We start from the raw sequence: 14,977 nt of genomic DNA, 5'->3' as shown, positions 1-14,977 counted from the left end.
AGGTCGATGCTCAACCACTGAGCTACACAGGCCTGGCCAGAAAGAAAGATTTTTAATTTTTTAAGTAGTTTCACTAGTTCCATCTAAAATCTGTTCCCATCACAATACCCTGTTGGTGGGTTTCACTGACCAGTCCAAGGCTCAGTAGCATCTTCCTGCTTTGGAGTAGGGTCAGGCATCATCGGTTACGAAGCCTCAGGTCCAGGTTCAGTCCTGTCCGCTGCTCTGAGTCAGGCTGATTCCCGAGAAAGACACCGTCCTGCGTGGCACTTGGCGCAGATTCCTCCTGCCACAGGCTGGGCTCCTCCTGCCACTGCCCAGCGCTGGCTGCGCCTTGCCAGGAGCCACACTCCCCACCGCGAGCCATGCTCTCTACTGCGGGGCACTACACGACGCCCTCTGGCGCATGCGCGTGCCCTCTCATTAACTTCACCTGCTGCGTGTGTGCCTTCCTTTGTGTTTCTGCTGCTGAGCACAGCTGTGTGATGTGGTCCATGCAGCTCTTAGGACGGGAAGCTGGGAGAGAACATGTGGGAGGTGAGCATTTATCTGGAACAGCACCGCACCCTTTATTTGAAACACTGCACGTGGTAGTTTAGGTCCAGATGTTAATGCCTTAAAAATTGAATCTGAAATGCACACATGCATATAAATGATTTGAATATATTGTTATTGACTAACTTTTAACAGGTCTTGTTAAATAAACAGGATACACTTGAAATAAAATATATGGACATTTCTGCTACAAAATAACATATTGCTAGGGAAAATACATTGTCTTCAGCAGAATTTCCTACTGTAAGTACCAGGGCTTCTGGGAAAAAGAGTATCTGGGGCTGGGCCACTCTGCGCTCAGAGGCGGGCGGCCCAGAGAGCATCTCTGAGCCCGCGAAAGTGTGCCTCCACCGCCCAACAACCCTGGGGACGGCTCTCCCAGGGGTCCTCAAACTACAGCCTGCGGGCCACATGCGGCCCGCCGAGGACATGGATCCGGCCCGCCGGGTGCCACTGCCTGTCCTGCTTAGCAGCCGACGCGTCCCGGGCCCACAGTGCGCATAGGAATTTGTTCATAGTTTTTTTTTAAACTATAGTCTGAGGGACAGTGAACTGGCCCCTGTTTGAAAAGTCTGAGGACCCCTGCAGGCAGTGAGCCCTGAGCGCAGGTGCTCCCACTAACTTTCCTTAAGGCTGGACTGGAAGGCTTCAGCTGGGTCAGCCATGGCACTCGGGACATGTCTTTCCTGTAAAGGCTGCAGCTCCGCTGTGTGGTTTGCCTGCTTAGGAAAACCGGCAGAGAAAGCAACACAACTCACATGGAATACTGACATCATTCTCCTCCTTCCAGCCAAGATTGAGGAAAGATGTTGTAGAAACAATATAACGAACTGTCTGTAGCTCACACACATTTCTCCTCCCACCCTCAGCTCCCACACAGCCCACTCCGGCTAGTACAGCTGCTTCTCGCCATTTCACACCCGACTCAGTCAGAAGGAAAGAAGGGCAGCATTGCCGTGAAGACACGCTTCCTACAAAAACCTCCATACAAGGAACAGAACCAGCTGCAAAGCTCACTGCATTTCCTGTGACTCTTAACTGGTAGAATATGTTAATCTGCATGAAGAAGCAAAAGGTTGGAAGGTATAAGATTCTCGCTTTGCATTTACTTCTCTCTACTGGATCTTTGTCAAGACTTTCTCTCTCTCTCTCTCTCTCTCTCTCTCTCTCTCTCTCTCTTTGTCTCTCTCTTCTTTTCTTTTAGACTGTGTTTGAAATTTTTCTTTACATATTTTGCTTGAGGAATTGCAATGAAGTCATCCAAAAAATAAAGCACATTTCTGTTTGAGTTTGTTAGGCCCTGTATTCATTTATTCAACACAAATTCATGACTCCATTGTGCCAAGTCCGGTGCCAGGATCCGGGATGCACAGAGTAAATCCAGTTATTCACCACCTGCAGGAGAACTGCCAGGCTGAATCAGCTCCCCGCAGTGACAAGGTGATGAAGGGCTTCACGGGTAAGGGTGTCCACACGGTGCCCTGGACACAGATGGACATGCAGCCAGAGCGTCCTGCATGTCAGCGAGGACGTGGCGACGGCTGCTGGAGTCACCAGCTACATGAACTTAACTGCGACTTTTCTTCCTTTTTTTTTTTTTTTTAACTACTTTTCATTTTCAAGATGCACTCCCTTAAGATCTATAAGATGATTTCGGAAGTCGACTTTCTAGTCCTAAAAATCAAATTTTTATTTTTTTGCTCCCCCTTAAGGACAACAAATCAATGAGCTTCATTTTTCAAACATCAGGTCACATGGTTGACTTACTTTGGCCATACTTCTCCTGGGATGATGTTTCTTCATTATTTGACCTCGATTTGTAACTTTCTAGAGTGTATTCTGAAATTTCATTTTCTGCAAGAAAAGAAAACCAAATTATTAATTTCAGGTGCCACAGGCATCATCCACATGAGAAATGTATGTTTGAGTAACATGATGCCTCTGTTTCTATACAGCAGTGGAGTCAGCATTCCTCATGTCCTCAATCATTCTTATTGTTTGTGCTGAGTCCCACAGGCATGTGCGAGGCAGTACAAGAATTGCAGAAGTCACACGACAGCAGCTGGGACTCAAATGTTATCCTTTGGGAAAGAACAATCAATAGCCCTTAAAAACTGGGAATGAAGCATCAGTGGCAGCTTGTGAAACAATACTATGGCACTTCCTGTTGTGCAGGTACACAGAGCAGCCAGCCCCTGCTCCTAAGTCTACTTGTAGGGTTTTGCTGGAGACACAATGAGTCCTCTGTCACATATGTGGCTAAGTCAGCACTGTCCAATAGCAGTATAGCACAAGTCTCACATGTCATTTTAAGCTTTCCAGTAGCCATGCTCAAAGAGTAAAATGAAGCAAGGGAAATTGAGTTAGTAATATATTTCATTTAACTAGTAGACCCAATATATTATTATTAGATATGTTGTATTCTTGTGTGTGTGCATGTGTGAGTGCATATGTGTGTGTGTGTGCTGAGCCTTCAGAATGAGGTGTGTGTTTTATCCTTACAGCATATCTCAGGAGGGACTAGCCACAGGTCAGGCACACAATAGCCATGTTGTGGCTACTGTGCTGGATGGCACAGGACTAAGTAACTGCTCAGAATTAAAGAAGGAATTTAGTCCAGACCCACATTTATGGAATGAATTGAATAGATGGGTTATTCTGGATAATTTCTAAGGTCCCTTCTCACTCTGATAGATGTTGAGTCTATGTATTTTAATAGGTATTTTTCTATGCTAGTTATCTACATATATAAAAGTCTAATATGCTAAGTGTCCATCCAAACAGTAGATATGGTGCACACTGACCACCAGGGGGCAGATGCTCAATGCAAGAGCTACCGAGCAGCAGTGACTTGGCAGCGCTGGTTCTCTGTTCTCAGGTGACACACCCTGAAACCAGAGAGGAGGGAGCCCGATTCCTTGCGGGGCCGCATGATTCCACCCTCAGCCGTGGGTTCTGTGGTTGCTGGAACACTGTCGGCCCGAATCTGGTTTACTGCACACTTGTGTTTGTGTTCCACACCCTGTATGACAGCAACTTTGTAGAGTGCCCTCTCGTACCCCAGAACCCCTTGGGGGATGTCAGAGAGCCAGTTTCAGCCCAATCCACGCAGGCCAGGCTGAGGGACCCCACCTGCCGAAGGGACCCTGCTCACTCCGCAAATGCCCTTTGAGCCACAGCTCCACCCCAGATGCAGCCAGCTGGGGAGGGACCACAGGAGGTTGGCACCAGGGTGTGTCCCGCCCATCTTGCCCAGTCCTGCCCCACCGGCTACCTTCTAATTAATTTTCTTTCAATGTGCACAAATCTGTGCACCGGGTCATTAGTATAATATATTTTTTGTTTCCAATAACTTTTTAATCAGAATGCTTAGAAAAAAATTTGCTAACATGTGATTGAGGGAAGTTGAGTGCATTCTTTCAAAATGGGACTAAAGCTTTGATTTCCCACTCCTAGAAAAAGAACTCTTTGAGAGTAGGGCCTGGTCTGTCCTGTTGACAGATGTATCCCCAGTGCATGGCACACAAAAGCTGTTCAGTGAATGCTTATTGCATGGATGGACCGACAGATAGACAGATGGACGGACGGATGGATGGATGGATGGATGAGCTCTCTTTTTTGTTTCTTTTTGTGAATAGACACTTTCATAACATAATTCCAGTTCCTGGAGCTGCTCTAGTTTCTCTTGGTTTTGCACTCTTTCACTATAGTTCCTGGAGATTCAAATTCTCTGCTTACTCTAAGTCAAACAGTTGCTTATTTAAGTGACAACACATCAGATAACAGAAAAGCTCTAACTGACAGACTTCCCCTGTTGCAACCCATTGTTTCAGCATCTTGTGCTTCCATCTGCTCTCGGCGGTTCACCTTTCTTCCAGATCACGTGTGCTTTCCGAAGCTTCATTAGGAAAAGCTGGACGATGATGAAGAGAATGAAAATGAGGAAGGACACGAGTGTGAGCAGCAGTATGCCGCTTTTCTTCCTCACCAGTCCGTCATACTGAGGATGTGCAGCTGTAAGGAAACGAAACGGATTTTAGGTAGTTTGAGGGAGCACACACAGCCCTTCCAAAAGACAGGGCGGCTGATAGGCAGCTCAGATGACAAGAGGAAGAGCTTTAACCTGAAGGTGAAAAGATTCAGACTGTTTACTCTCTGAAAGCAAGAATATAAACAAAGTAATTTTGTGGGATAATTTGGAAAAGGTTTTTAATTTATATAAATATTGAACTAGTTATTTTTCATTTCTAGGGAAAACGTGAGAATATTGACTTAAATGATAGTGGGGATTCAAATTAGCTGTAAGGAATAATCTTTTTAGTAAGTGTGGTTTAGCAAGAGAGATTGTTAACTTTAAAAAAACTATGCAAATAAAATGAATATTTATTGATCTTGACTAGGTTGAACGTGGTCTTACATGAAGGCATTTGGAAATAAACTCGATGAGCCCGTAAAGGTCTTTCTTAAACCTAGGATTCTGATTCCATGGGCTCTAGCTTTGCTCAATGTCCTGGCGCCCTCAGCCCAACCAACAAGCAATAGGGAGTGCAGGCTCTGTGCGGAACGCCATGCCTGGGGCTGCAGCAGGCACGCCCCTATCATTCAGAAAAGTTCTCCATGTGTGTAAACAAATAGAATAATAAAAACAAAAAGAAGTAAGCCACCTATGCCTAAACTTAGATCCACACGTGTCACTATTATACTGTGTTTAGGGGTTCAGTCAGGAAAGTTCCAGTGAAGAAATTGACATTGAAAAGGGTTCAGGAGAGGAGTGAAGAGGTCTTTCCTTTCATTGAGGCAAGTTACAATAAGCGAGGGCAGGGCGATCTAAGCGAGATCTTTTCAGAGAAAAGTATTCTTGTCGGGACTTCACAGAGGCAGAGCTGCAGAGGACGGAGGCAGAGTGCACTCCATGGAGGGGGAGGGTTAAGGCTCACTCGCAGGAGCCACAAAGGTTCCTGAACACAGGTGGGAGAAGTGCGAAGGGATGTTTGGATGGTAAGGTGCTCACATGGATGACAGAAGGAAAGCTGAAGTTGTAATACTGCATGCAGGAGATGATGCAGGTCAGGATCAAAACACCTGAAAGAAACGACACAAAGTCCTTGGACTCAAAAGTCCCCACACACACATGCATACACCCGTGCACACACATACACATGCACAGACAGTAGTGAAGGAGGACACCATAGTTTGGGCCTGCGTGACACTTTAGACAAGCTGGTTTTGTGGGAACAGAGGTTGTTCAGTTGTTAGCAATGTTGAATTTGAGGCGTTGGCAGAAAATTCAGCTTGAGAAATGTAGGAAATGGGATGAAACAGGAACTGATGTTCAGGAGAATATTCTGAAAATACGAGTATGAAATCTCCTGCCTGGTGGCAGCAGGAACAGTCTTGGGAATGGGTCAACGCTTTCAGTATTAAGGAAAGAACCAAGGATGGGGAAGTAAAATCAGAAGCACGTCTATGTACAGGAAGTGACAGGAGGGAGGAAAGTTAGCTAATGGGCACAGGAATGGCAGCAAATGCAATGGACCAGGGAGGCAGGAGGCAGCTAAGTCAGGGGGCAGCGATGTAAGCAACAGAAAGGTCAAGAGGAATGAGGATTGAAGAAACCATTGGACTTACTGGTTAAGCGGTTAGAATGTCAAGTGTTTATTCTAAAGGTGGTGGAACACTTACCAGTCGTCAAGTCAGAGTCTTGAATGGTTTGTTCTTCCTCTTCCTTGTCCATCACTGATGTACTAAAATCTTCCATCGCTGCAGCTAAGATGAGAGAAAATAGGACATATGCCTCTGACTGTGTATATTGAGTGTGTATATCCACACAAGTTAGTCCAAAAGCAGCAAGCAGCTTTGGCGACCAAATTCAGTGATGCTCACTAAAAACAATGAGGTCACTTCTGAACGACAGATGTCTTCCCAAAATAGTTGTGAATGGTCTGGCTTACTTTGCCTTATTTTTTTAAGGTTAATCTTTATTGAACATTTACTTTGTACCAGGCCTTAGACTGAGCGAGTTACTTCTTACCACAGCTCTGGGCCAGCAGAGTTCTAGAAAACTTAAATAAATTGTCTAAAGTTCTGCAGCAAAGCAGTGGGAGAGTCAATACTGAAAGTCAGAACCCAACATTAAAACCATTATTGTGTACTTTCTTCCTGAACCAGGTCTGTTAGTGAGAAGGGCCTTAGGATGCTTCCAGGTGACACCGGGACAGTGAGGAGGCATCAGAGCTCTATGGATAGGAAACCTGCAGCCTGAATGCACAAAGCCATGACTTTATGTTAAAAGTAGGCTCAGCTGTCATTCAAACCTATGTGTGTGCCCCCCGCCCACCCCCAGAAGTGGGATGTAACAAGATGCCTTTGCTAGGGAGGACAATTTATAAAAATCATAAAAATCTTTTCCTGATTTTGTTGTTTATCCTCCCTATGTTTTTCCCATTGTAATATCTGGCTCTTTAGCCCATTACACAAGGGGAATGAAACCATCTATTCTTCTACTGAAAATGGCTATTGTTAACAGTAATAAAATTGTAAAACTTGAAAACTGAAAGGAGTTTTAGAAACCATATTTTTAAACTCTTATGTTTTATACTAGTGGCCCGGTGCATGAAATTCGTGCACGGAGGGCCGTGTCCCTCAGCCTGGCCTGCACCCTCTCGCAATCTGGGATCACTGGCTCCTAACTGCTCACCTGCCTGCCTGCCTGATCGCCCCTAACCACTCTGCCTGCTTGCCTGCTTGCCCCCAAGTGCCTCCCCTGCTGGCCTTCTCACCCCCAACTGCCCCCCCTTGCCGGCCTGATCGCCTCCAACTGCCCTCTTCACCAGCTGATCACCCCCAACTGCCCCCCCACCAACCTGCTCGCCCCCAACTGCTCTCCCCTCCTAGCCTGATCGCCCCCAACTGGTCCCCCTTGCTGGCCTGCTCACCCCCAACTGTCCCCCCACCAGCCTGATCACCCCCAACTGCTCTCCCCTCCTAGCCTGATCGCCCCTAACTGCCTCTGCCTCGGCCCCACCACCATGGCTTTGTCTGGAAGGACGTCCAGAAGGTCTCCTGGAAGGTCTCCCAGTCTAATTAGCATATTACCCTTTTATTAGTATAGATGAAAAGGCAGAGCAGAAAATTGAGTTGTTTAGTAGTGGTGTCAGCCAACTTAAAGACAACTAGATTCTAAACATTTATAAAAATATTGGCTTATGAAGCAAATGATGTGGCTGTTCCACTTCATATTTTCAATTTCCATTCTCCTTCAAAAAACTATATGGCACATAGTGTTATTTATCAGTTTAAAACCCCTAAACATTTATTTTTAAATATGATTCAAGATAAGCAATTTCTAAGTGTGATCTGATACTCAGAAGTATGCACGTGATGGTGCCATGAGTGCACTTATCCCACCAAATAACACTGTTATAGACGCCTCTGAAGAGACTCACAGCCTCTCTGGGCAAGACTCACGGTGGCGCTCACGGCACCACGGCCGGCCGCCTGCATCCTGCCCGCAGTGGTTGCTATGCACTTTCTGAGTGCTGGCTGTTACCAGAGGCTAAACTGAGTGAAATAAAACATAACTTAAATATGTGATCATTGTCCAGAGTTCACCATCAAGTGGGCTCACTGTCTGCAAGTTATAATGCAGGCTTTCTGCATTCTTCTGCTTTTATAGTTCAATTTTGTCATTAAAACTATCTGAGTTTTTGACAACCAAGTAAGTGACAAACTTTAAAAGGTGACTTTGTTATTTGATGATAAGAAACATCAAATCTCCAGATCCTGCTGCTTTGCTCTTTGTTTTTGGTCTATTCTAGATGGGAAAACAAAGAAATGAGTCTCCACAGTGGACATGCAAATGTTACAAGTGTGTGTGTGTGTGAGAGAGAGAGAGAGTGAGCGAGTGCTTACAAGGTGCTAGCTACTCTGAACCCTTGATGGTGAACTGTGGCACTTCTCCGGTCACCACAAAGCTGGAGGGAGTCCTGAATGGTCTTGTTACAAAAAAAAAAAAATGTTCTCAAAACTTACAAATGGAAAACCGAGTTCCCAAAGAGGCAGGATTTTTTTTAAGTTTGAATGATTTCCACACTTACCAGTGCTAGCGGCCTGCAGGGCATCTCGTGAGGATGGAGAGCTTTTCCCCAGGGCATCTGAGGCCATCTCTTGACGAGTAACTAAAAAAGGGGAAAAACAAAATTCTGCCACTATGAAGACCAATCCTGCCCACAGTGTACTCAGCTGAATAGGGTGGAGGATGTATTCTCCTGCTGCCTGCTCGCCGAGGTTTTGCAGAAGCCTCAGAGCTATTGCTTTGTAGCTCGCGGCTGGTGTGTGGCCCTGTGGCTGCCACTGCCCGGCTGCCCAGCTCCCTGGCTTCGGACTGCAGCCTGTGACCTCTGGGGAGGAGCGTCTGGCACCCTGGGCAAAGGGTCTCCGCTTTCTCTACTTGTATCTCCCTGCCGGTCCCCTGCCTGTCCATCATTTACCCACTCACATATCTAACCACTCACTGTTAGATGGCTTTGGATCAGGCTCAGACTGGGTTGAGTTCCAATGCTTGACTTGCTTGTTGCTGAGTGAATTCGAATAAGATGCCTAATGTTTTGAATGCTCAGTTTCTTAATACTTATTATATGAAGATACTAAGTGTATTTACCTCTTGACATTTTTTGTGAGAATTAATTCATGCCACATGTTTAGCACTATGCTGGCTATTTATTAAGCACAGTGCTTATTAAATGGTAATTTGTATAATATAAAACAGTATCTAGAAATGTTTCCAGAGGTTCTGCTTAGCATAGCTGTGAGCTGTCTGTGAATAGGCCTGCACCCAAGGAGCGTATTAAAAGGTATCTGTTAACTTGCAAATACTGATAGGTGACAAGGGGTATGTCCCTATGAAATCTATGAGTATTTCATTTAATCAAACGTTCCCTGGTTTTAGTATCTTCTTGTTTTAATCAAACATTAAATTTTTTTGAAAACTGTTTAAAAAGCCTGAATTGCATACAAGAGTGCCAAGGAAAGGAAGAAGAATCACTAAGGAAACACGAGAAATAGTGACATGGACTGAAGCTAAAATGAACTCAGTGACCACATTGTGGGAGCGGCTCTAGAGTTAAGCCCTGGACTGACCTGTTGGCAAAGCCACAAACAAGTCCCAGCTTAGAGGGCACAGCTCTCTTAGCATAATTAAGCTTGACCTTATCACACCCCCTAGATCCTTCCTGGGTAGCTAATGGGCTGTGGGAGGTGCAGCAAGTGCTGCCAAAACAAGTGAAACTCACAAGAACATTGTAACTATGGTGTTTACCTCTGACTATAAAATAAAGTCTCCGCTTGCTGGCTGGATCCTTCTCTGTGGCCTCATCCAGGCACAGGATATCCACTGAGCCCCAGCTATATTCTCTTTGTCTATCTTTTCTTTAATCCTTCACCACCCCTCCTCAGGCTCACCGAACCCTTGCCCATGCCAGCATAATCACAAAAACGCTAGAGAAAATCGAAGAAACAGGAGAATTACTGGCAAGGAAAAGAGGAAAATGCTCGAAAGCGAGGCAAATAGAAGTACTAGAAGAAAATGCAAGAAGAGCAACATATGAGAAATATTGGGGACACATAGAATAAAACTTATCCATGATTAAGGTCTTCTAGAATAATGTATACTATGTAAAATTAGGTAATTATATGTTTATGTACAAAACAGGATATATATATATATATATATATATATATATACACACACACATTATATATCTTGTTGGATATATAATAATGTATGTATAGATCTATAATAATAAAAGCATAATATGCTAATTAGACCAGACGTCCTTTTGGACCACCTTCCAGACAAAGCCGGGGCTGCAAGGGAAGCTGGTGCCGGCAGGGGGGGAAGGAAGGCCTGCTCTTGCACGAATTTTGTGCATCAGGCCTCTAGTCTTATCTAATAAAAGAGTAATATGCAAATTGACCGTACCTCCGCTACACCAACCAGCCACGCCCACCGCCAATCAGGAGGGAATATGCAAATAAACTCAACCAAGATGGCTGCAGCCACAGAGAGCAGGAGGAAGGCTTGGGTTTCCCTGGCAATGGAGGAAGCCAAGCTTTCTGCCTGCCCTTGCAGGCCTAGGCCTCCACTCAATGCTACAAAGTTTCAATGATAGAAGATACATAAACCCAAACAGAAATGGCTGCAGCCACGGAGCTGGAGAGAGCAGGAGGCTAGGGTTGCCCGTGGCGATGGAGGAAGCCAAGCTTCTGCAGCCCTGGCCTGCTTTGGCCTCCGCTTAAGGCTACAAAGTTTCAATTATAGAAGATACATAAACCCCAACAGAAATGACTGCCACCACGGAGCGAGCAGAAGGCTTGGCTCCGCTCCAGGCTACAAAGTTTCAATTGTAGAAGATAAATAAATCCCAGATCCCAGGTCCTCTGCTTGGGTCGCCAGGGGGCATGGCCGGCCTACAAACCACCACAGGCCCCTCACCCAGGCTGCCCCACACCCCAAGGGAAACCCCACCCTGATCCAGGACACCCTTCAGGGCAAACCAGCTGGCCCCCACCCATGCACCAGGCCTCTATCCTATCTAATAAAAGAGTAATATGCACATTGACCATCACTCCAACACACAAGATGGCTGCCCCCATGTGGTCAAAGATGGTTGCCCCCATGTGGACACAAGATGGCTACCACAAGATGGCCAGCCAGGGAGGGCAGTTGGGAGGAACCAGGCCTGCAAGGGAGGGCAGTTGTGGGCGATCAGGCCTGCAGGAAAGAGCAGTTAGGGGTGACCCAGCCGGCAGAGGAGGGAAGTTGAGAGTGACTGGGTCTGCAGGGAAGGGCAGTTGGGGGGACCCAGGCCTGCAGGGGAGAGCAGTTGGGGGGGGGGACCAGGCCTGCAGGGGAGGGCAGTTAGGGGCAAACATGCTGGCAGGGGAGCAGTTAGGCATCAATCAGGCTGGCAGAGGAGTGGCTAGGGGGTGATCAGGCTGGCAGGCAGAAGCGGTTAGGGGCAATCAGGAAGGCAAGGAGGCGAACAGTTGGGAGCCAGCAGTCCTGGATTGTGAGAGGGATGTCCGACTGCTCGTTTAGGCCCGATCCCAGTGGGATCCCAGATTGGAGAGGGTGCAGGCTGGGCTGAGGGACAGCCCTTCCCCAGTGCACGAATTTCATGCACCAGGCCTCTAGTGTGTATATAAAAACCATATGTACATACATAGGCAATATTTGTATATTTCCTATGTTGCATGCGTATATAGCTATAGAACCTGTTTTATGCATAAATATATATGAACTGGAGTCTATAGATAAGAAACTGGGTTTGTCCTCTCTGTGGGCAAGCTGCTGGACACACCCCATTAGACGGTTTGATGGTGGGAGTGGAGACTTGTCCTTCTGGTTGATCAGATGTCACAGCCCTTGGCTAGTCCACGCAGCACCACCAGCTGCCACGACTATTTAAATTCAAATTAATAAAAATTAAATACTATTAAAAAGTTAGTCCCACAGTTGCTAGACTTTGTTTTTAATCCCATCTTCAAATAAGTGATAGGAAATCAGGATTCCGTGTTGGTCACTTGGAGGATCAGCTCGCCAGCTGCTGCCGCGCCCTCCTCTCTCCCCAGGAAGGTTCTGTGCTGCGGGTGCTCTGGTTTAAGAATGGTCTTTCAGGAGCATCAGATACATCAAGTCTCCCTTCTCCTTGGTGACCTCCCAAGGCCCCGACTGCCCTGTGCTCCCTCCACTGATGGGCGAGGCGGAATATCTGCGTCAGGTCACAGCCCTCCGCAGGCTGTGGGTCCGAGTCTCCTAAAGGCAGCTGCCTCCAGGAGCGCTCGCGGTTTGATGAAAGCGACAGTGGGAGTGGTGGCGGTGGCGGTGAGGGGATGCGGTGAGCAAGGGGCCTTTCACGAGCACTTGCTTCCGTGGACCACAGAGGGCACTCTGCACCCGCCTGCAGGCTCCTGCCCCCCTGGCCGGGGAGCCCTTCTCAGGAAGCTCTCACCTGAGAGGCCTGATCGCGCTGCGCGCTGGGTCCCCGCATCCTCGCTGCTTCTCAGAGGATGCTTCTTGGCTCAAAAGGTTCTCTATCGGGTAAAAAGTATTTCTCCCACTTACGGGGAAGGACTCAGAAACTAGAGATTCTGAAAATGGAAGCACCTCGTCTTCGCGTTTAATATTTGATGTTTTGGTGATTTTGTCATCTTGTTTTGCTCAGAATATTAACATGATTAAACTAAAATCTTCAAAAACAGTTTTAACAAAATACATCTAAAGAATAATCATGACAATGTCACCAAGTGAGTGCTTCACATTCACATAAAATAAAACAGACAAGCTTAAATGTGTTTCAGTTAATATTGTCTCCTTTTGGGTCAAATATAAAGATGTGGTGTGGTTCACATGACCTCTCTGAAACGTGACTGCACTACAGTGAGGCGCGGTCCAGTGACCTGGCCGTCATGATCAGAAAGCCAGCTGACACTGTGAGCACGTGAGGTCAGGATCAGAAAGCCAGCTGACACTGTGAGCAGGTGAGGTCAGGATCAGAAAGCCAGCTGACACTGTGAGTGCGTGACGTCAGGATCAGAAAGCCAGCTGACACTGTGAGCACGTGTCGTCAGGATCAGAAAGCCAGCTGACACTGTGAGCAGGTGAGGTCAGGATCAGAAAGCCAGCTGACACTGTGAGCGCGTGACATCAGGATCAGAAAGCCAGCTGACACTGTGAGCCCGTGATGTCAGGATCAGAAAGCCAGCTGACACTGTGAGCGCTTGACGTCAGGATCAGAAAGCCAGCTGACACTGTGAGCGCGTGACGTCAGGATCAGAAAGCCAGCTGACACTGTGAGCACGTGACATCAGGATCAGAAAGCCAGCTGACACTGTGAGCCCGTGATGTCAGGATCAGAAAGCCAGCTGACACTGTGAGCGCGTGACGTCAGGATCAGAAAGCCAGCTGACACTGTGAGCGCGTGAGGTCAGGATCAGAAAGCCAGCTGACACTGTGAGCACGTGACGTCAGGATCAGAAAGCCAGCTGACACTGTGAGCGCGTGAGGTCAGGATCAGAAAGCCAGCTGACACTGTGAGCGCGTGACGTCAGATCAGAAAGCCAGCTGACACTGTGAGCGCGTGACGTCAGGATCAGAAAGCCAGCTGACACTGTGAGCACGTGACGTCAGGATCAGAAAGCCAGCTGACACTGTGAGATTGTGCCTAGGGCGCGGTTCCCAGGCAGCAGGGCGGCCGTGGGGGGCCGCGAGGGGGGCGGGTGGGGAGCGAGGGGTGTGGGAAGAGCTGCCCAGCTGGAGAAGCGTCCATCATTGAGAGAACTTGCTGTTAAGGAGGGCTTTGCTGACAGGCCTCTTCCTCTGGAAGGCTTTTCCCCTTTGTTTCATTGTGTGTGATAGTATAATACTGAGGAAAATCTAAAATGATGACAGACATCATCAGTTCTTACCCAAATCTTCGATCCGGAAAGAGACCACCAGCCTCCTTCCGCGGAGGCCCTCGTGGCGCACCACGCAGTCCACGGAGGCGCTCCCGCGGCGCGCGGGGATCCTGAGCGCGCTGCTGCTGTTCCAGGTCCCGAGGGCTCCGTCAAAGGCGTGCGCGGTGTCCCCTGCAGGCAACAGGCGCTGCGTGAGGCCAGGCCCTGGCTGTTTGCTGTTCCTGGTGGGTGTGGCTCTCAGAAACCAGGGCCTGGCCATCTTGCCGGCCTGGTAGACTCCTATCCTCGCTCTGACCACAGACAGCTGCCTGCGTGTGCTTGGCCTGGTCACAAAAGCAAGCGGGTGAACACAGGGGAGAGGTTCCTGTGAACCCTCCCCTACTGACAACCCCAAAGCACGCCGTGCCTGCGCCGGAGCAGCCTGGTGCTGCTGGAAACACGGAGACGCAAGCCTTCTGACCCAATCAACCAGCAGCGGACGCAGCGCCTGAAGAATCGTGATTATATAAAACCACATGTAACGCTGCTGAAATATAAACAAGCTATACACATTTCTAAGCATGACAATTACCCGCTTCCATCAGAAGGCTTGAAGTTTAGATTCTTTGTTACATAATTACTTACTGTCATTGAGGGTATGACACTGTTCTACGCCGTAAATGTGCTTTCAATGTTAACCCTACTAAAAAGCGTAAGCTCACAGGTAATAGCTCTATTTTGTCTTTTAATTTATAAAGTTTTGTCAAATTTTAAGATGCTGTAATATTACGTTTTAGATTTCTACCTTGCTTTGCACAAAACATGTTATAATGTTATTTGTGATTAGCCTTCCAAGATTAAAACGTAATAGTGATTGGTTATAAGGAATGGATAATTATTGAATGAGGTTTTTTGACACCTCCTACCACCAGAGGGCGACAGACCATTCACAGAATCCTTCGGAAATTGAGGAGCCAAGGGTCTG

General features: G+C 47.3%; 1 protein-coding gene across 1 annotated transcript in view; it reads right to left on the bottom strand.

Annotated features, from left to right (window-relative positions):
* Positions 1-385: 385 nt before the first annotated feature.
* Positions 386-14,977, bottom strand: part of CRTAM (cytotoxic and regulatory T cell molecule) — a gene marked incomplete at both ends in the record, with an annotated part of 42,204 nt that continues 27,612 nt past the window's right edge. Inside the window, 6 exon segments of the mRNA XM_080649862.1 lie at positions 386-516; positions 2,323-2,409; positions 4,423-4,569; positions 6,238-6,321; positions 8,652-8,777; positions 14,023-14,184. Of these exon segments, the coding sequence (XP_080505988.1) occupies positions 386-516; positions 2,323-2,409; positions 4,423-4,569; positions 6,238-6,321; positions 8,652-8,777; positions 14,023-14,184 (737 nt within the window).

The sequence above is a fragment of the Plecotus auritus genome (assembly GCF_963455305.1).
Source record: "Plecotus auritus genome assembly, chromosome: 13".
NCBI lineage: Eukaryota > Metazoa > Chordata > Mammalia > Chiroptera > Vespertilionidae > Plecotus > Plecotus auritus.
The sequence above is the reverse complement of the archived record's forward strand: the minus strand, read 5'-3'. Positions and strand labels throughout refer to the sequence as shown.